The 19,518-nt window shown below is 39.1% G+C and overlaps 1 protein-coding gene across 2 annotated transcripts in view; it reads left to right on the top strand.

The window, feature by feature from the left end:
• Window positions 1-8,792, top strand: part of gabrb1 (gamma-aminobutyric acid type A receptor subunit beta1) — a 39,555-nt gene extending 30,763 nt beyond the window's left edge. The window contains exons 6-9 of one of the 2 annotated variants that reach the window (XM_073835098.1): window positions 4,399-4,533; window positions 6,252-6,404; window positions 7,399-7,649; window positions 8,338-8,792. In XM_073835098.1, the coding sequence (XP_073691199.1) occupies window positions 4,399-4,533; window positions 6,252-6,404; window positions 7,399-7,649; window positions 8,338-8,685 (887 nt within the window). In that variant the 3' untranslated portion in view covers window positions 8,686-8,792. The remainder of the gene's footprint in view (window positions 1-4,398; window positions 4,534-6,251; window positions 6,405-7,398; window positions 7,650-8,337) is intronic. The other variant, XM_073835099.1, reaches the window with a different exon arrangement.
• Window positions 8,793-19,518: the final 10,726 nt, after the last annotated feature.

The raw sequence follows: 19,518 nt of genomic DNA on the forward strand, positions 1-19,518 counted from the left end.
GTTCACACTTGTAGTTCAGTTCGTTTGCTTCATTTGGTCTGGACTAAAAGGGAAAAATTATACATTTGCTACTGGTCTGCTTAGCGTTCACCCTGGAATTGGTAGCGTTCAATGGCATATATTTCATGGAGGAACTCATCAGACACTCCAATAAAAATGAAAAGGTGTATTCGACTTGAAGCCGCGCAGAGGGTGTATGGCATCAAAGTACCCATTCACGGATCGGTCTGCTCAGCTCTGCTTTAAGTCGAATACATTTAATGCCGTCTGCTGGACTAAGCGCGCTCTTTGTTGCATGTATATTATTATATTTTTACCACCTGCGAACTCACAAAGAACTCATAAAAGACACTTTACCTTCTCGTTGCTCCATGTTTGCCCTCTGCTCATTTTGTTTTGGATATACCGCTTGTTCCCTTCGTGAAATCATGTCGCATAGCATCGCATCTTGTCATTACTTTCTGTTTTTGGTTTGTTTAGAAGTACTTGGTCCGTGTTGCATTCAAACTTCATTCGAACCACAGCAGAGTTCATTTGGAAGCAGACCGAGAACTATCTTTTTAGCAGTCTCGGTCCGCTTGTTTGGTGCGCACCAGTGTTCGGATGGTAGCGTTCACACTTACTCAAATGAACCGCACTTAAGGCCGGGACACACTAAGCCGACGATCGGCCGTCTGGCCTCGTCAGGCAGTTGGTGGGCGTCGGTGAAGCGCGCCAGTTCGGTGTGTTCCGCACGTCGGCTCGAGTCTGGTTTTGTCGGGCTCGCGTCGGCCAAAGTTTGCCCGATTCGACATGTTGAATCGGCGTCGGGCTTGTCGGGGCCGTCTGGGAAAGAGAGCGCTCTGATTGGCTGTTCAGACACCGAATCAGAGCGCATGGAGGACTTGAACGTGAAGTGACGTAACAAGCAAAGAAAAGAGTCAAGAGGGAATCGGCTCGCTGTCATCATTTCGCAATTCGAAACCAACTATGGTTGTGTGGAACGAAGCTATTGAAGGCGAGTTGATCAATTTGATCCAAGACAGGCCAGTGCAGTACGACATAACGGAAAACGCTATGCAAACCGTGCGGCGGTTCTTCCGGGATTCTCTTTTCTTGGAATGAAAATACAGACTACTGCCATCTGCAGGTACGCCACGGTATATCTCCTCACGCATGCGCAGAAAGCACCTTCTAGTTTGCAGTCGGCTTTCGTCAGTTCGGTGTGTTCGTGCTCAGTTTAATTGCCCAGATGCCCGCAGACGCAGCCGACTAGAGGCGACAAGACGGTCGGCGCTAGTTGGTTGGCGTCGGGTTGGTGTGTCCCGGCCTTTACAGAGCAATTGCACCAGAGTTCATTTTAATCGAACCAAACATATGACAAGTGTGAACCTTAGTTGTAATCTTCTTTTTTGCTACAGTGGTTACTGTTCTTTATTTTTGAACACTGTGTTTTCCACAAAAAAAATAAAAATTTAAAAATCAAGTTATTTTGTCAAATATGTTAGCAGAACAGTGGTATACCTACAGCTAATATTCATTCAAATTTTGAGTGATGAAGATTAACAATATTTCAGAAAAATACCAAGTATTTAAAGATTGTTCTCTAATTTTGATCTCTATTGTACAGCAATAATATGACATTAATTAGGTCTCAAACACATACATTCGCAGAAGTTATTGCTCCAGTATGTGCAACAGTCATGACTAGGTAATTTTTCCAAAGATGCATCCTACTATGGTGGTTAAGCAGCGAATTATGCCGTTGTTTGGGAAACGCACTGCAGGGCAGACTTAGGGGCCATTCACACAGGACATGTTGATGTATTCTGCCTGCCTTTTTTTAAATTATGTACATAGCTTTTGCATCACATCTTTTTCAGCGTCTTGTGCATTTTTAAGACATGCACGTCTTGACCGCTTGCACTCTCCTGTGACTTGTGTTTCAACTTACTGTTTTTAAAACAAGAGCATGTTCTATGTGAATGCTAATTTAAAAAAATGCCTATAGTAATTTATATATGAGCCAAGGGACATGATTGTTTTATTTTTTTACATTTTTTTTTATTATTAGTAGCACAAAACATACTGTGTATATATAGAGAGAATGAATAGATAGAAACTTTGTTTCTATACAACACACCACTCTAAGTCAAGTTTTCACTGACAGTGTTACATAAAGATGCTGAAATGTCTTTATTGCATGCAGTTGCAAGCAACAGTTGCACGGCAATGCAGCAAAAATACTGGTGCAATCAGTTGTGTAATCATAATGCATTTATGCATCATCTCATTTATCGTGAAAAACACCTGCAGAGAATCTGGCTGTGCTGACTAATCTCTCTGTTTCATCTTTCTTAGTCTCTGCGACTGTCTAACTCTGTCACTCTTTCTTTTTGCTCTCTTTCATCTCCTCTGCTCCATCTCTTTTGCACTTTGTCTCTCTCGGTGTGACAGACAGTGTTTGTAATTGGGTGTCTGCTCTGTTGGGCAGACAGCTGTAGCCCTGTGAGGCTGCTGTCATGTCAGAGCTCAGAGATGCATATCACAGCATGAAGGAGAAACCACAACACCAACATCACAGCAGACATAAACCATGTCACTTTCACACGGTAGACATAAACCATGTCACCTTCACCACATGCACATCAGACTCACTGTATGTAATGTAGGCAAAAATACTTTACACAAGTAGGGTGTCCTTAAAGGCATAGTTCATCCAAAAATAAAAATTCTATCATTAATTACTCACCCTCATGTCGTTCCAAACCTGTAAGACCAGTGTTAATTTCAACAACAAAGACGACAATGAAAAATATTGTATGCAGCGTCTTCATTAACAAGACGAGACAGGATTAGAATGTTATTTGAGGACTACTGGATATTCAAAATACATTCTATATAGGATAGGTTAACTGCTTTGTCTTTCAATGTGCGTCCCTGTCATTGGATCATAAATGGCATTTGTATATCTAGTCTCAGTATGACAGCTGCAGTGGATGGATAGGCTACAAAAATGTGAACTAGTGATCTGAAACCATGGCCAATTCATTGTCGATTAACTAAAAGTTAGTGAAGGCTAGATAGGCGGAATCGCGCTGATAGAAGTGCTCTCTCTTGCACACGCTCCACTTCTTCAGTTTTCATACAGTGTGTGATCAGTTCTCAGTGCTCAAATACACACACAGTAGTCCAAATGACGATCGTTTTGAGTATCTCATGTAAATACAGTCAGATATGGCTTAAATCAATGTAAACAGGGTAAAAAAAACTGTCAGTATTACATGCATGCCTTCTGTCTTAAAGGGACAGCATTTCTAATTAAATACCTATCTGTGTCATTAATGTTAACCAACAAAAAGTACCTACTGTATCTGAAAATTTTTTAATTTGTATCTCTACCCAGAAATGAAAATTGTTATAATTTATTCCAGTTTTTCCAAATTCAATCCTTGATTCAGATTTCTCATAAACTTAATTGATTTGGTGTAAATAGAGAAGAAATAATGACTATTTTTGTTTGGAGACTATCAAATAGTCACTAAAATAAATGTTGGTAACTGCAGTTTGACTAAAAGTAATGACAAAAATGCAATGACTTTTCGTTGACTAAAACTATGAAAGACTCAAATGACTAAAATGTGACTAAAGACTTAATCAAAAATGCCTGTCAAAATCAACACTGCGTAAGACCTTCATTCATCTTCTGAATACTTTTTGTGTGCGAAGAAAACAAAAAAATAAAGACTTAATTCAACTTAATTCTATTTTTGAATAAAGTCATAATTTTTGTTCTCTTTGCGCACAAAAAGTGTTCTCATAGTTTCATAAAAATAAGGTTGAACCACTGATGTCACATGGACTATTTTATCTGTGTCCTTACTAACTTTCTGGGCCTTGAACGTGTCAGTTGCATTGCTGTCTATCCAGGGTCAGCAAGCTTTTGGATTTCATCAAAAATATCTTAATTTGTGTTCTGAAGATGAACGAAGGTCTTACAGGTTTGGAACAACATGAGTGCATTTTTGGATGCACTTTTCTTTTAAAATGACAGAAAAATTCAGACCTTCATGAGGATTATCGCTGTGCTTTAGTCACGCAGGACTCTAGGCTGATGTTTCTTTTGATTGAACTTAATGAAGAACAGGGAGAATCAACTATCACAAGACTTCATCCTCTAATTAAGCTTTAATGTTCTGCAGTACTGTGCTCTCCAGGAGATAAGCGCAGAGAGTCTGCAGGGACAATCTTGTCAGTTAGACCTGGACCAGACCTCTCACAGAAGTGTTCTCACTGCAGTCACATGCTGATTTACAGACTGTGGGAATGTGAGGGAGGCAGCTTTCCCTTTGAGCCAGCGTGCTGTTTTGTGACTTTATTTGTATTTCTGAATGTTTCTGTCCCTCTTTGGTCTCTCAGATGGCTACACCACAGATGACATTGAGTTCTACTGGCAGGGAGGAAGTTCGGTGACGGGGGTGGACAATATTGAGCTGCCGCAATTCTCTATTATTGATTATAAAACACTGTCTAAGAAAGCGGTGTTTGCCACAGGTACAGTGCGCTCCCTGCATGTTCATGAGATGAAAAGACTTTATTTTGAGATGAGTCAGCCCTCCTCTGTCCTTCAGAAATACTGTATGCCAAGATTACCTTTAGTTCACCTCAGTTAAAAAATGAATGATTCAAAGTGTTTTTTTATTTATAAGCACAGAGAAATTATGTGTGTTGTAATTCTGTTATTAAAGAAATGATGCAGTTAAGCTGCTACATAGATTCTGGTCCAATTTGCAGCTTGTTTTTTTAAGTGTTAAACAACCAATCAACCACAATGTGTACTGTATGCACTACTGTTAGTAAATCAGTAAGATTTTTTTTTTTTTAATTAAGGATTAGTTCACTCCTAAATTAAAATTTAAATTAAATTTTACTCACCCCCATGTCATCCAAGATGTTCATGTCTTTCTTTCTTCAGTCGAAAAGAAATTAAGGATTTTGAGGAAAACATTCCAGATTTTTCTCCATATAGTTGACTTCTATGGGGATCAGTGGGTTGAAGGTGGAAATTCAAAGGGCTCTACACAATCCCAGCTGAGGAATAAGGGTCTCATCTAGCGAAATGATCTGTCATTTTCCAAAAAAAAAAAGTAAATTTATATACTTTTTAAACTCTCTTAATCTTGTCATTACTTGCTGTTTTCGGTTTGTTTGGAATTAGTCGGTCCGTGTTGCGCTCATACTTCATTCGAACCCCACCAGAGTTCATTTGGAAGTGGACTGAGACCCATCTTTTTAGCGGTAATCACAAATTCTTATCTTGCACTAGCTCTGCGATGTGGTCTATAACTTCACGCATTGCGTAATCACGTTGGAAAGGTCACATGTGATTAGTTCTTTGTCTGTGCATTTCGGTTCAGAAAGGTAGGGTAGGGCGAAAAATCTCTTTTTCTCCTTCGACTTCAAAAATCATCCGACACCGTTTTTACCTTTTTTTTTTGTAAAGGGCTTTGACTTTATTTGTGCAAGTTTGCTTTGTAAACACTGGGTTGGTACCTCTGTCTGTCATGCGTTACCTTTCCAATGTTAGTACATAAAAACTAAAAATGGGCGATTATTACTCAGCTGGGATCATGTAAAGCCCTTTAAAGCTGCATTAAAACTGCAATTTGGACCTTAAACCTGTTGGCTCCAATTGAAGTCCACTACACAGAGACAAAACCTGGAATGTTTTCCTCAAAAACCTTAATTTCTTTTCGACTGAAGAAAAAAAGATCTTCAATGACATGGGGGAGAGTAAATTATCAGGAAATTATCATTTTGGAGTACACTAATCCTATAATACTTTCTATATATATATATATATATATATATATATGTATGTATACTGTATATATTGTTGTTTCCATAAAATTATTAAGCATCAAAAAATATTATTCCACAAAAATATTAAAGACTCAGTAGTCAGCATATTAGAATGATTTCTGATAAATTATGATTTCTGACTTTGAATACTCAAGTAATGGCTGCTAAAAATCTTTCCCAACACAAGAATAAATTACATTTTAAAATATATTCCAATAGTAAACCGTAATAGTAATAATATTTCACAATATTTACTGTTTTACTGTATTTTTGATTTAAAAACCTTTGATTTCAAAAACATTAAGATGTCTTACTGACCCTATACTTTTAAATGCTAGTTTACTGTAAGGTTTCCCGTGTGAATGTGTTTTTGTAAACACACTGACAGTACTTTCATTTCTCACTTTCAGGGTCATATCCTCGTCTGTCTCTCAGTTTTAAACTGAAGAGAAACATTGGATATTTCATCCTGCAGACCTACATGCCTTCAACATTGATCACCATACTGTCCTGGGTCTCTTTCTGGATCAACTATGATGCTTCTGCTGCAAGAGTTGCGCTAGGTGTGTGTGTGTGTGTGTGTGTGTGTGTGTGTGTGTGTGTGTGTGTGTGTGTGTGTGTGTGTGTGTTTGTGTGAGGTCACTTAGTGCTTCACACCATCTGAAGACACACACATTCATTGCATTTTTTTTCACCTCACTATTCCAATACTTCTTAAAAGGAACCCCAGATATTAAGACTAGTATGGCTTAATAGAACGTAAATGATGTCTCACTGAAATATGTAGTAGAAAACCCATGAAAGATTTACATTATTTAAAAAATCTACATCATTTTATATATATTTTGGACTATTGGGGGCGCCATTATTTCGATGACGTCAAATGTTGCCTTCGATGAGCTATTGGCACTGCCTGTTGCTGGTGTATTCTCAACACAACTGAGAATACACAACTCGGAAAATAAAATACTGATACAATGCCACATTAGTAGACCACAGCCACTAAAACAGCTAACAAATGGTAGAGACAAGAAACACAAGATGCCATCCTGGCAGGATGTAAACATGCCAATGCTTGTCATAATGCTGGAGACACTGAAGGAGTTTCTCAGCACGGATATCACTTTTTTACCCGTGCGTTTAACCGCCTTGTAGGGAAAAATTGATGGTACGGCATTTGGTTTAAGCCTACGCTCATATGAATCGCCACCTATAAGCTCTTTAAGTATCTGTGGTCATTGTATCAGTATTTTGATTTCCGAGTTGTGTTGCGGTAAAAATAGCAACAGGTAGTGCCAGTAGCTCACAGAGTGCAACCATTTGATGTCATCAAAATAATGATGCCCCTCCATAGTCCAAAATATATATAAAACTGGATTTTTTAAAATAACGTAAATCTTTCATGGGTTTTCTACTACATATTTCAGTAAGAGACATCATTTGTGTTATATTAAGCCATACAAGTCTTCATAACCAGGGTTCTTTTTTAATTTACTTATCATGTCAACCAGTTTCTAAATGAGCTTTTTCAAACATTGTAATATTGACTCTCTTTAGGAATCACCACTGTTCTGACTATGACCACAATCAACACTCATCTTAGGGAGACTTTACCCAAGATCCCTTATGTAAAGGCCATAGACATCTATCTGATGGGCTGCTTTGTCTTTGTGTTCCTGGCCTTACTCGAGTATGCATTCGTCAACTACATATTCTTCGGTCGTGGTCCACACTTGCAGAAGAAAGTGGCAGAAAAAGCTGCAAAAAGCAACAATGAGAAGAGTCGGTTGGAGAGTAACAAAGTTCAGGTGGGTTTTTGACCTGTTCTACATTTACTTCTCAAATATTTCTTTGTAATAATTTGTGCCGTCATCTAAAAGGATAGTTGACCCAAAAATTAAAATTCTGTCTTTATTTATTCACCTTCCACAAATTAAGATATTTTTCATGAAATTCAAGAGCTGTCTGACCCTGCATAGACAGCAACACTACTGACATGTTCAAGGCCCAGAAAGGTAGTAAGGACATTGTTAAAATAGTTCATGTGAAATGTGATTGTTGAATAAAGTCGTTATTTTTGTTTTCTTTGCACACAAAAAGTATTCTCATAGCTTCATAAAATTAAGGTTGAACCAGTGATGTCTCATGGACTATTTTAACAATGTCCTTATTCCTTTTTGGGCCTTGAACGTGTCGGTTGAATTGCTGTCTATTCAGGGTCAGAAAGCTGTTAGATTTCATCAAAAATATCAAAATTTATGTTCAGAAGATGAACAAAGGTCTTAAGGGTTTCGAACAACATAAGGGTGAGTAATTAATAATAGAATTTTAATTTTGGGGCTAACTAACCCTTTAAATATCTACTATATGCATCCCTAAATTCATTTTAGATTCTTTAGATTCTCGTATAAACCTTTTTTGTGAGAAGAATTACTAAACCTTATCTCCTACTTTTCTTTGCTGATATTTTGTTATATATATATTTTTCCGTTAAAGGTTGATGTCCATGGAAACATTCCCCTGACAAACCTTGACCTGCGTCTTAGTGGAGCAGAGATGTTAGGTGCTCTTGGGGACCCGAGGAACACCATGTTCTCTTATGATAGTGCCAGCATCCAATACCGTAAACCCCTTACAGGTCGGGACCTCTACAGCCGGCCCACCGCCTCTGTCGAGAGGCCAATGGCACGGAAAAAGAGTCGTCTTAGGAGGCGAGCCGCTCAGCTAAAGGTGAAGATTCCAGACCTGACAGACGTAAATGCCATCGACAAGTGGTCACGTGTCATCTTTCCCATCACCTACACCTTCTTCAACTTAGTATACTGGCTGTATTATGTCCACTAGGGAGCAGCACTGACTCAGCCCAGCCATTCACACATCAGGTCAGGCTCTCTTACCCTCCTTGTGGTTTTGACTGTCAGTCAGACAGGAGGAAGAGGTGCGTTCTGTAGGTAGCACTTCTCTGTAAATTATTCAACTATAAAGAATATATCATATAAATCTATGTTATAATTTTTAAATAAGAAAAAATAAGCTAAAACAACTACCCAACTTTTAAAGCTGTTTAAATGTAGATTATGTCGTAAATATTAGTTTCAAACTTTCATTGGATTTTTGCACTTTGCCTCTGTAGGATCAGTTTCACTGACTGCAGAAAATACAACTTCACAATGGGGAGGAAAAAAGGCTTTTCTAGGAGACGATTGACCTGCAGCTGTAAATCTTTTCTTAGCATTTGGAAGTTGTTTTCATCATCCATTTTGCATATATGAAGGAATGAAGGTCTTAAAGAGATGTTCCTGGTTTATTACAAGCTTAACTGACAACAATTGTGACCCTGGACCACAAAACCAGTCTTAAGTAGTGCGGGGGTTTTTTTAGGAGTGGCCAACAATACATTGTATTGGTCAAAATGCCAAAAATCATTAGGATATTAAGTAAAGATCATGTTCCACACAGATTTAATTATTAAAACGTAATTTTTGATTGGTAATATGCATTGCTAAGAACTTCATTTGGACAACTTTAAAGGCAATTTTCTCAATATTTTGATTTTTTTTTGCACCCTCAGATTCCAGATTTTCAAATAGTTGTATCCCTACCAAATAATGTCAATAGAAAGCTTATGTATTCTGCTTTCAGATGATGTATAAATCTCTGTTGACCCTTATGACTGGTTTTGTGTTCCAGGGTCACATTTGCATTTCCACAGAAAATAATTTTAACTCATCCCCCAGGTTTTTTAATATAATTGTAATTTAAAAAAAAAATTACAAACTACTTTTATCTGGTTCTTTTATACCCTGTAGAATTTGCTAAAGCTTCATCCTTTTGTTTTACAACAAAGCAAGCATTTAGGTTTTTTAGAAAACCAATGGTTATTCAGTATAGTAAAATGTTTCTGTTTGAGGTCAATATGACCCCGGACAAAAGATTAGAAAGATTAGTAAACGTCTTTGAAGTGTCGGCCTAATTCTCTTCGGTATTTGTGGTATTTAATTGTGGTTACAGTACAATGAAAGTACATGAGCTAGGCAATGGAAATAATAATATCACATAGATTAATCACATGTTGGTGAACCTGGTAAATTTTTTAACGATATGGTCATGGATACCTGTAATTGACATAACAGTTGTACACTACTTACATCAAGCAAACTCCAGCTACAAGACTAAATATACAGTATTGTATATTTTTATAGTTACTGAAGATAAGTTAAAGGGATAGTTCACTCAAAAATGAAAATTGTGTCATTAATTACTCACCCTCATGTCGTTCCAAACCTGTAAGACCTTCGTTCATCTTCGGAACACAAATTAAGATATTTCTGATGAAATCCTCACAAGAAGTATTCTCATAGCTTCATATAATTAAGGTTGAACCACAGATATCACATGGACTATTTTAATGATGTCGTTACTATCTTTCTGGGCACTGAACGTGTCAGTTGTGTTGCTGTCTATGCAGGGTCAGACAGCTCTTGGATTTCATCAAAAATATCTTAATTTGTGTTCCAAAGATGAACAAAGGTCTTACGGGTTTGGAATGACATTAGGGTAAGTAATGAACTATCCCTTTAATAGGTTGTTTGCAATCACGTGATTCTGATGACACGCAAAATGCAGCTGGAGGGCAGGAATTAGATTTTTCTCAATAGGAACTCAAATTGCCTATGTTTTGAGGTGTTTATGGAAATGGGTAAAACCTAGAAATTTCATTTCGTATTGTGTATGAATATTTGCTGTTCATAAGGAGGAAAATGCAAGAAATTTACTGAAAAACGCAGGGAAAAGTGGCTTGTAAACCGGTCAGGAGGAGAATCGGATAATGCTTGTGTGTGCAAATGGTTAATAAAAGATATAATAATATTAAGATATAAAGAAATATATAAATAGATACAGGGTGAGACTTCGCTAAATGCCACACATAGACACGATGTAAATAAGATATATTTGCGATGATTACAATGGAACCTTGTGAGATTGCCATAGATTGAAGTGAGTGACAGCTTTTTACTGACTATGGAAGCAATATTTGCTCGCTGCTAACAGGACCAATAGCCAAAAACCCTGTACAGCAGTAGTTTCGGAAGTGACATGTATCCTGCATCCTTCATATAAATGTGGGAATCACTTTCAAAATAGTTTGTTTGCAATCAGGCTTAGTTACTTAGCTTATATTCATTGCCTCTATGTCAGGCAACTGTTTCAATTTGATTGAAAAAATCCTCTGTATAAGATTTACTGTTTATACCTTTCTCTTGTAATAGTGTCTAAACCAGTTCAGTACAGACTTTCCTCCATCTCATCCGTTCTGCTTTTTCAGTCGGGCACGTAAAGTGAAACTTTTATTCAAATTCCGAACTGATTATAGCGAAGAAAGTAAGCTAATAGTGCTTCCATATAGTCATTAAAAAGCTGTCACTCACTTTAATTTCGAAACTACAAATACAATATCTTACATTGTCTACGTGTGGCGTTTAGCATTGAGTGAATTCTCACTCTCACCCTGTATCTATTTATATATTTATTTGTTAATATCTTAACATATTATTAGCTTTTCTTAACTATTTGCACACACAAGCATTATCCGACTCTCCTCCTGACCGCAGACGGAGGTTTACAAGCCACTTTTTCCTATGCTTTTCAGTCATTCCCCCCTTATGAACAGCAAATTTTTCATACATGATAAAATCTCCTTGTGGTTTCTCAGTTTGACCAATTTAAGCATCCATAAACAATGCAAAACATAGGCATTTTAAAGGGGTCATCGGATGCAAAACTAACTTTTACATGTTGTTTGAACATTAAAGTGTGTTGGCAGTTTGTATACAGTACACAACCACCCTACAATGATAAAATCTTTAAAAGTAATATCCCCTTTTTAAAATCAGGTCATTCTCAGCTTCTTGTCGGTGTAACGAAACACAGATTGACATGAGCGTCTTACCTTAGACCCTCCCTCACAGAGCTGAAACAGTCCGAATACGATCGCCATTGTGCCGACTCAGGTGCAGAGGAAGACTCTAATTGAGCGATTGAGGTGTTCTGTTGTTGGATGTAATAATGAACATAGCAGTCCTCATTTACTCCCGACATCTGAGCCGCTGAAGAGGCAGAGGACAACGTTACTTTCGTTTTTAAAAGGAAAGCACCGATCCCGATCTACATATGTGTCTATGTTCGTGTGAATCATTCGTGATGCAGCTTCACCCACAGCAGAAATGAGTATAAGGGTTTTTTATGCATCGTCGATAAACGCAGCTAAATGCGGCTAAATGCAGCTAAATGCGGCTAAATGCAGCTAAAGTAAACATTACAGCTCCTAATCCCTCAGCGGAGAGGGGCGGGGTGAGCAGAGCTCATTTGCATTTAAAGGGCCCATGCGTAAAATTTTGCAGAGCTGATTTTGACAAGGTAAAATTGTGTTTTTTTACACTACTATTGCAAAAAATTTTAACCAAAGTATATTAGAGACTTTTCGTTAAGACCCTAAAGAATCATATTAACTTGTGGAAAATGGGCATCCAATGACCCGTTTAAGTTTCTGTTAGTGATTCCTATGGAGAAAAATCACTTCCTGCCCTCCAGCTGCATTTCGCGTCACAGCAATGACGTCATGTGCAAGCAACCTATTTGCCTATAATAGTAGAAAAAGTAAAAGTTGTTTTATAATTACTTCATAGAGCTTAAAAAACAGGTCATATGGTATTTTAATTCTAATATTGTGTTGCGGTCCCCTACAACACATTTAAATGCATCTAAGGTCAGAAAACATTGTAATTTTATTTGAATATATTAATTTAATATTAGAATCATTTTGCAGTGATTTTGAAACAATTCGTTTGAAGCCATTTTGAGCTTAAGGCCTGTAAACCCCTCCCTTCTATAAGCCTACTCTGCTCTGATTGGCCAGCTGGCCAAGCCTGTTGTGATTGGTCTTTCTGTATACAATGCGTGTTGGAAACGAAAACAACTGATTCTTTACACTATCATCTTTCGGCATTTAAAACAAAACAAACAGTGTCTTTTTGACATGATGTAAACACACTAACTAGCGGAAGTGTTTGTGGGCAGGTCAGACTGTTCGTATTTCACAGGCAGGTGGGGATTATGCAAACGTGTTGCCTAGTGAAGTGTTAAAGCGTTTCAGAGTCAACTCTTTCTTTTGAGAAACAATATCTTTATTTATCATTCACTTTTTTGCTTAAAGGAACACTCCACTTTTTTTGGAAGTAGGCTCATTCTCCAACTCCCCCCCGAGTTAATAAATTGGGTTTTACCGTTTTGAAATCCATTCAGCCGTTCTCCTGTTCTGGCGATATCACTTTTAGCATAGCTTAGCATAGATCATTGAATCCTATTAGACCAATAGCATCGCGTTCAAAAATGACCAACGAGTTTCCATATTTCTCCTGTTTAAAACTTGACTCTTCTGTAGTTATATCGTGTACTAAGACCGATGGAAATGCAAAGCTTCAATTTTCTAGGCTGATAAGATTAGGAACTACACTGCCATTCCGGCTTAATAGTCAAGGAAGTTTGCTGCCGTAATATGGCCGAAGCAGGAGCAGTAATACCACGCAGCACATGTGCAAATGCTAAACTAGCTGGGAACTCATTTCTGATAATACTCCGCCTGCTTCGGCCATATTACGGCAGCAAACTTCCTTGACTATTACGCCGGAATGGGAGTGTAGTTCCTAATCTTATCAGCCTAGAAACTCGCAGCTTTGCATTTCCACCGGTTTTAGTACACGATATAACTACAGAAGAGTCAAGTTTTAAATACAACAAATATGGAAACTCATTGGTCATTTTTGAACGCGATGCTATTGGTCTAATAGAATTCAATGATCTATGCTAAGCTATGCTAAAAGTGATATCGCCAGAACAGGAGAACGGCTGAATGGATTTCAAAACTGTAAAAATCAACTTATTAACTCGGGGGGAGTTGGAAAATGAGCCTATTTCCAAAAAAGTGGAGTGTTCCTTTGCTTAAGAACTTGCAGACTGTTTACATTGAATGATAGCTACGTTACAAACTGCAAAAACAAACTGGTTTTTTTTCGAAAACCTGGAACATTCCTTTTAAAACAAGACCTTCATAGTATGTTTAGGTTGTCCATGAAAGCCTTGCCCCAGTTTAGACACATCACACACTGTAGATTAAACATGTTTGTCTTAGTAAGATTTTAGCAACTCTGCTACCAAGAAATGGGCAAAAGAGCTCATCATTTGGGTTACAGTATTTATAGGGCTTGGTTAAGACTATGCTTCAAAAACTATTCTGCAGCTCTTGTGTGTCTATATGTAACACACTTTTCCTCTATTATCAAATGTAGTCAGTCTGCCCAAAACAGATCTCTTTACATCAGCATGACGACACATGATGACAAGCAGGATGTGAGTTTAAAGTCCACACAGTATGTAAATTTGTACATTGAAACATATCAGGTACTGAAAGATGAATGATGTCATCATGTTTTTCTCTACTTTTTCTTATAAACCAACAAATCCTGCAGATTTCATTCATAGCAGCAGTTGAATTTTATACTGTAAAGCCCAAAATATAAAATCCAGATTCATTAGCAAGAGGTTAAAAGACAAACATGGTTATAAGATTCAGCATTGCTAACACTATTGCAATCCAAATGTAGCTATGATTTTAGATACGGGCCTTGTTTTAGGAATATAGTTATAAATATTTATATAGGAAGTGACACAGTATTTACCTTACACATTTGCATTTAGCTTTAACCTGCTATTCACTGTGAGTTACCGTATATATTATCCAAGCTCACCAAAATGCAGATAGGACTTAATAACAAATTAGATTTTTCTTCTTTATGGCTGAACTTGTGCCTTTTAAGAAAAAAAAAAACGTGTATTTTACAGGGTTTAACATATAACAGCAGAGTAGAAATATTCTGAATGAATTTCCACTTTTCTATAGAACAAAATACTTAAGGGTACCACAAGTAATCAAAATTAAAGGTACTTTCAAGGGCTTTTCCAATGCCCTGCATTAATATTCAGTATATTATAAATATATAAAATGCGTTTGGCATGTAAATAAATTGCTTGCATTGCAACACTCTTTTTGTTTCAGTGACAGGACGTGAGCTGCTCAGTTTGTCGTCTAGGATTGAATTAACTTCTCCTAATTAAAAGAGATCTCAAGAGTGGTAACATTAAAAGCAAGCATATTCATACGCTCCAGCCAGAAATCAGCATGAATACACAAACATGTACACATTAAAGTAGTTATATCTAACTTTTGATAGGCCATCTGTCACTCATACATGGTGTTTTGGCTTGGGACGCCTACAACAGCAAATGCCAAAAAAAGAAAAAAAGTATTTTTTAAGCAGTATCCTATTATCTGTGTATGGTTTCTGTAATTGCACTCGTGCTATTGGCCAGATGTGGAGTGTGTTGAAGGAGAATGTATTGTCACTGAATGTGACAAGGTGCTTGTATCTGAGTTTATGTGTTTAAGCCTAGGACTGCAACCACAGTTAATCTTAAGGATACTTTATTTTAAATCATAGACATTTTGAATGAATTCAAATAAAATATCTCACCAAGCATAATGTGAAGAGCTGATTTTTGTACTCGATTGCTTTGTTGTTGCATTAACACAGCTGGGAAGTCTAATAATCAATTAATTAACTGGGGAATGAATAAAAAAGGGTTAATTGTTCTCAAACCAATCGCCTTTGGCTCTTCAGGGAATTGAACTATTAGAACGATCTGACAGTAATGAAGACAAAGTCTCATTCATACTACAAACTTGATTTAATTCACTTTAACATGTGCAGGCTGGACATCTAAGCTTTAACCAATTAATCAAGATTACGCGTCTTACAGCAGTTGAATTTTATACAGTAAAGCCCAATATATAAAATCCAGATTCATTAGCAAAAGGTTAAATGACAAAAATGGTTTCAGGAAGTGAAATGATTTTGTACTTGATTGATTTGTAGTTGCATTACCACATGGCATTGGTGTTTTTGAGAGCTGGGAAGTGTAATAATCAATGATGAACACTGAATTCACTGGGGAATGAATAAAGGGTTAATTGTTCTCATAAGCCAAAATACCTTGGCTCTTCAGGGAATGTAAAGTTGAGGTCAAAAGTTTACATACACCTTGCAGAATCTGAAAAATGTTAGTTATTTTACCAAAATAAGAGGGATCATACAAAATGCATGTTATTTTTTATTTAGTACTACTGACCTGAATAAGCTATCTCACATAAAATATGTTTACATCTAGTCCACAAGAGAAAACAATAGTTTAATTTAAAAATGACCCCGTTCAAAAGTTTACATACACTTGATTCTTAATACAATGTTGTTATTTTAATGATCCACAGCTGTGTTTTTCGTTTAGTGATAGTTGTTCATGAGTCCCTTGTTTGTCCTGAACAGTTAAACTGGCTGCTGTTCTTCAGAAAAATCTTTTAGGTCCCTCAAATTCTTTGGTTTTTCAGCATTTTTGTGTATTTGAACTTTTTCCAACAATGACTGTATGATTTTGAAATCCGTCTTTTTACACTGAGGACAACTGAAGGACTCAAATGCAACCATTACAGAAGGTTCGCACACTCACTGATACTCCAGAAAGAAACATGAAGCATTAATTTTTAGACAAAATAACAAAAATGTACACTTCTTTATTCTTTTCAAAGGTTTACACCCCTGGCTCTTAATGCATTGTGTTTCCTTGAGAAGCATCAGTTGTCAGGATTGTGTCTTGTTCTGTTCTCCTAGTGTTTTTCCCCCTATGTTTCCAGTTCTAATGGTTTAGTCCTTGTCTGCCCCTCTAGTTTTGTTTCCATTTGGTTTGTTTATGCCCATATTTGTATTTCCCCCTCGTTATCTTGTTTGTGACCACACCCCGTTTCAGTGTATTTAAGAGTCTGTGTTTGCACTCCCCGTTTGTCGGTCAATGTATATGTTACTTCTGTTTGTTTGGCTTCATGTGCCCGTTTCTTACTCCCGGTTTTGTTTATTTTTGTATCAGTTTCAGTGTTTTGTTTTAATAAACTTTATTTGTTCAGTTACTCCGGTTTTCCTCATCCATCTTCACTCCTCAACCCCGCCTGATTGTGACAGATTGACCGACCCAATACAAGAAGATGAACCGGGCTGAGGACCTCCTTTGGAACTTGCATCAAGGTGAGCGTTCGCTGGAGGAATATGTGGAGGAGTTTTTGTGCGTTTACCATCTGGTGGGATGGAGTGACAAGATGTTTAACGCATGTTTCCAGATGGGACTCAAAGATGATAGTTTGTTTAATTTGATTACTCCTAGTGATTGCTACCGTCCCGTAGCAGATTTTGTAAATTTTGTTCTTGATTTATGTGATTCCCCATTCCAAGTCATGGTGGAGGATGGTAATCCTCCTCCCATCTGGAAACATGCAGTCACCCCATCTCACCAAAAGCCAAAACCCTCCGCATATCACTCTAGCGACCTCACTCCCTTGTCCCCCACGTGTCCCCAAGTCCTCCTAAGCCCCACGATGGTCCTCAGCCCAGTGTCTCAGGCTTCCTCTCCGCGTTCAAGCCCGTCAGCTGCCACGCCAGAGTCTGCACGCAAAATGGCTGCCACGCAGGAGTCTGCACGCAAGATGGCCGCCGTTCCTGAGTTCCCGGCCAAGATGGCCGCCAAGCCTGAATCCCTTGCCAAGATGGCCGCCAAGCCTGAATCCCTTGCCAAGATGGCCGCCAAGCCTGAATCCCTGGCCAAGATGGCCGTTGTTCCTGAGTTCCTGGCCAAGATGGCCGCCAAGCCAGAATCCTTGGCCAAGATGGCTGCCGTTCCTGAGTTCCCGGCCAAGATGGCTGCCGTTCCTGAGTTCCCGGCCAAGATGGCCGCCGTTCCTGAGTTCCCAGCCAAGATGGCCGCCAAGTCTGAATCCCTGGCCAAGATGGCCGCCGTTCCTGAGTTCTCGGCCAAGATGGCCGCCAAGTCTGAATCCCTGGCCAAGATGGCCGTTGTTCCTGAGTCCCTGGCCAAGATGGCTGCTAAGCCTGAATCCCTGGCCAAGATGGCCGTTGTTCCTGAGTCCCCGGCCAAGATGGCCACCAAGCCTGAATCTGCACCCAAGATGGCTACCGTCAAGTCAGAATCTCCGCTGGTTCCGCCCAGTCTCCCAGAGTCTTCGCTGGTTCCGCCCAGCCCTCCAGTGACTGCGCCGCCAGAGCGCCCTCCAGTGACCGCTCGCCCAGAGCCTGCTCTTCCAGAGTCTCCACTGGAGACGCCCAGCCCTCCAGAGTCTCCGCTGGGGTCGTCCAGTCCTCCAGAGCCCGCTCCTCAAGAGCGCTGCCCAGAGCCCGCTCCTCAAGAGCCAGCGCGTCCTCCAGAGCCGGAGCTCTCTCCTGCGCGCCCCTCCGTGCTCTCCTGGGTGGACTATACCCTAGATTCCCCCAAGAAAATCTTGGGGGGGGGGGCTACTCCCCTGATCAGCCATGACCACCTGGACTGTTGACCCGGCCATGGCCACCTGGACTGTTGATCCGGCCATGGCCACCTGGACTGTTTACCCGGCCATGGCCACCTGGACTGTTTACCCGGCCATGGCCACCTGGACTGTTTACCCGGCCATGGCCACCTGGACTGTTTACCCGGCCATGGCCACCTGGACTGTTTACCCGGCCATGGCCACCTGGACTGTTTACTCGGCCATGGCTTCCTGAGCCCCCAGATCCGCCATGGCCACCTGGACTGTTTACCCGGCCATGGCCACCTGAGCTCCCTGATCCGCCCTGGAGACCACCTCTGTATCCTGTGTCCCTACCTAGTGGTCTCCAGAGCGCCCACCCTCCCTCCTCTATGGATGTTATTAGGCGCGAGACGCGCCTTCGGGGAGGGGGTAATGTCAGGATTGTGTCTTGTTCTGTTCTCCTAGTGTTTTTCCCCCTATGTTTCCAGTTCTAATGGTTTAGTCCTTGTCTGCCCCTCTAGTTTTGTTTCCATTCGGTTTGTTCATGCCCATATTTGTATTTCCCCCTCGTTATCTTGTTTGTGACCACACCCCGTTTCAGTGTATTTAAGAGTCTGTGTTTGCACTCCCCGTTTGTCGGTCAATGTATATGTTACTTCTGTTTGTTTGGCTTCATGTGCCCGTTTCTTACTCCCGGTTTTGTTTATTTTTGTATCAGTTTCAGTGTTTTGTTTTAATAAACTTTATTTGTTCAGTTACTCCGGTTTTCCTCATCCATCTTCACTCCTCAACCCCGCCTGATTGTGACAGAGTGAGCGTTTGAACCTTCTGTAATAGTTATATATGAGTTCCTCAGTGTGAAAATATGGATCTCAAAATCATACAATCATTGTTGGAAAGGTTTCAAATACACAAAAATGCAGAAAAACCAGAGAATTTGTGGGGCCTGAAGAACAGCGGGCAGTTTAAGTCTCATGAACAACTACCACTAAACAAAAAACAGCTGTGGATCATTCAGGTAACAACACAGTATTAAGAATCAAGTGTATGTAAACTTTTGAACAGGGTAATTTTTATAAATTCTGCTTTTATTTTCTCATTTTCTAAATGTATCTTATTCAGGTCAGAGCTAAATAAAAAAAATATGCATTTTTAATGATCCCTCTAATTTTGGTAAAATAATTAACATTTTGCAGATTCTGCAAGGTGTATGTAAACTT

The sequence above is a fragment of the Garra rufa genome, chromosome 2 (genome assembly GCF_049309525.1).
Source record: "Garra rufa chromosome 2, GarRuf1.0, whole genome shotgun sequence".
NCBI classification, from domain to species: domain Eukaryota; kingdom Metazoa; phylum Chordata; class Actinopteri; order Cypriniformes; family Cyprinidae; genus Garra; species Garra rufa.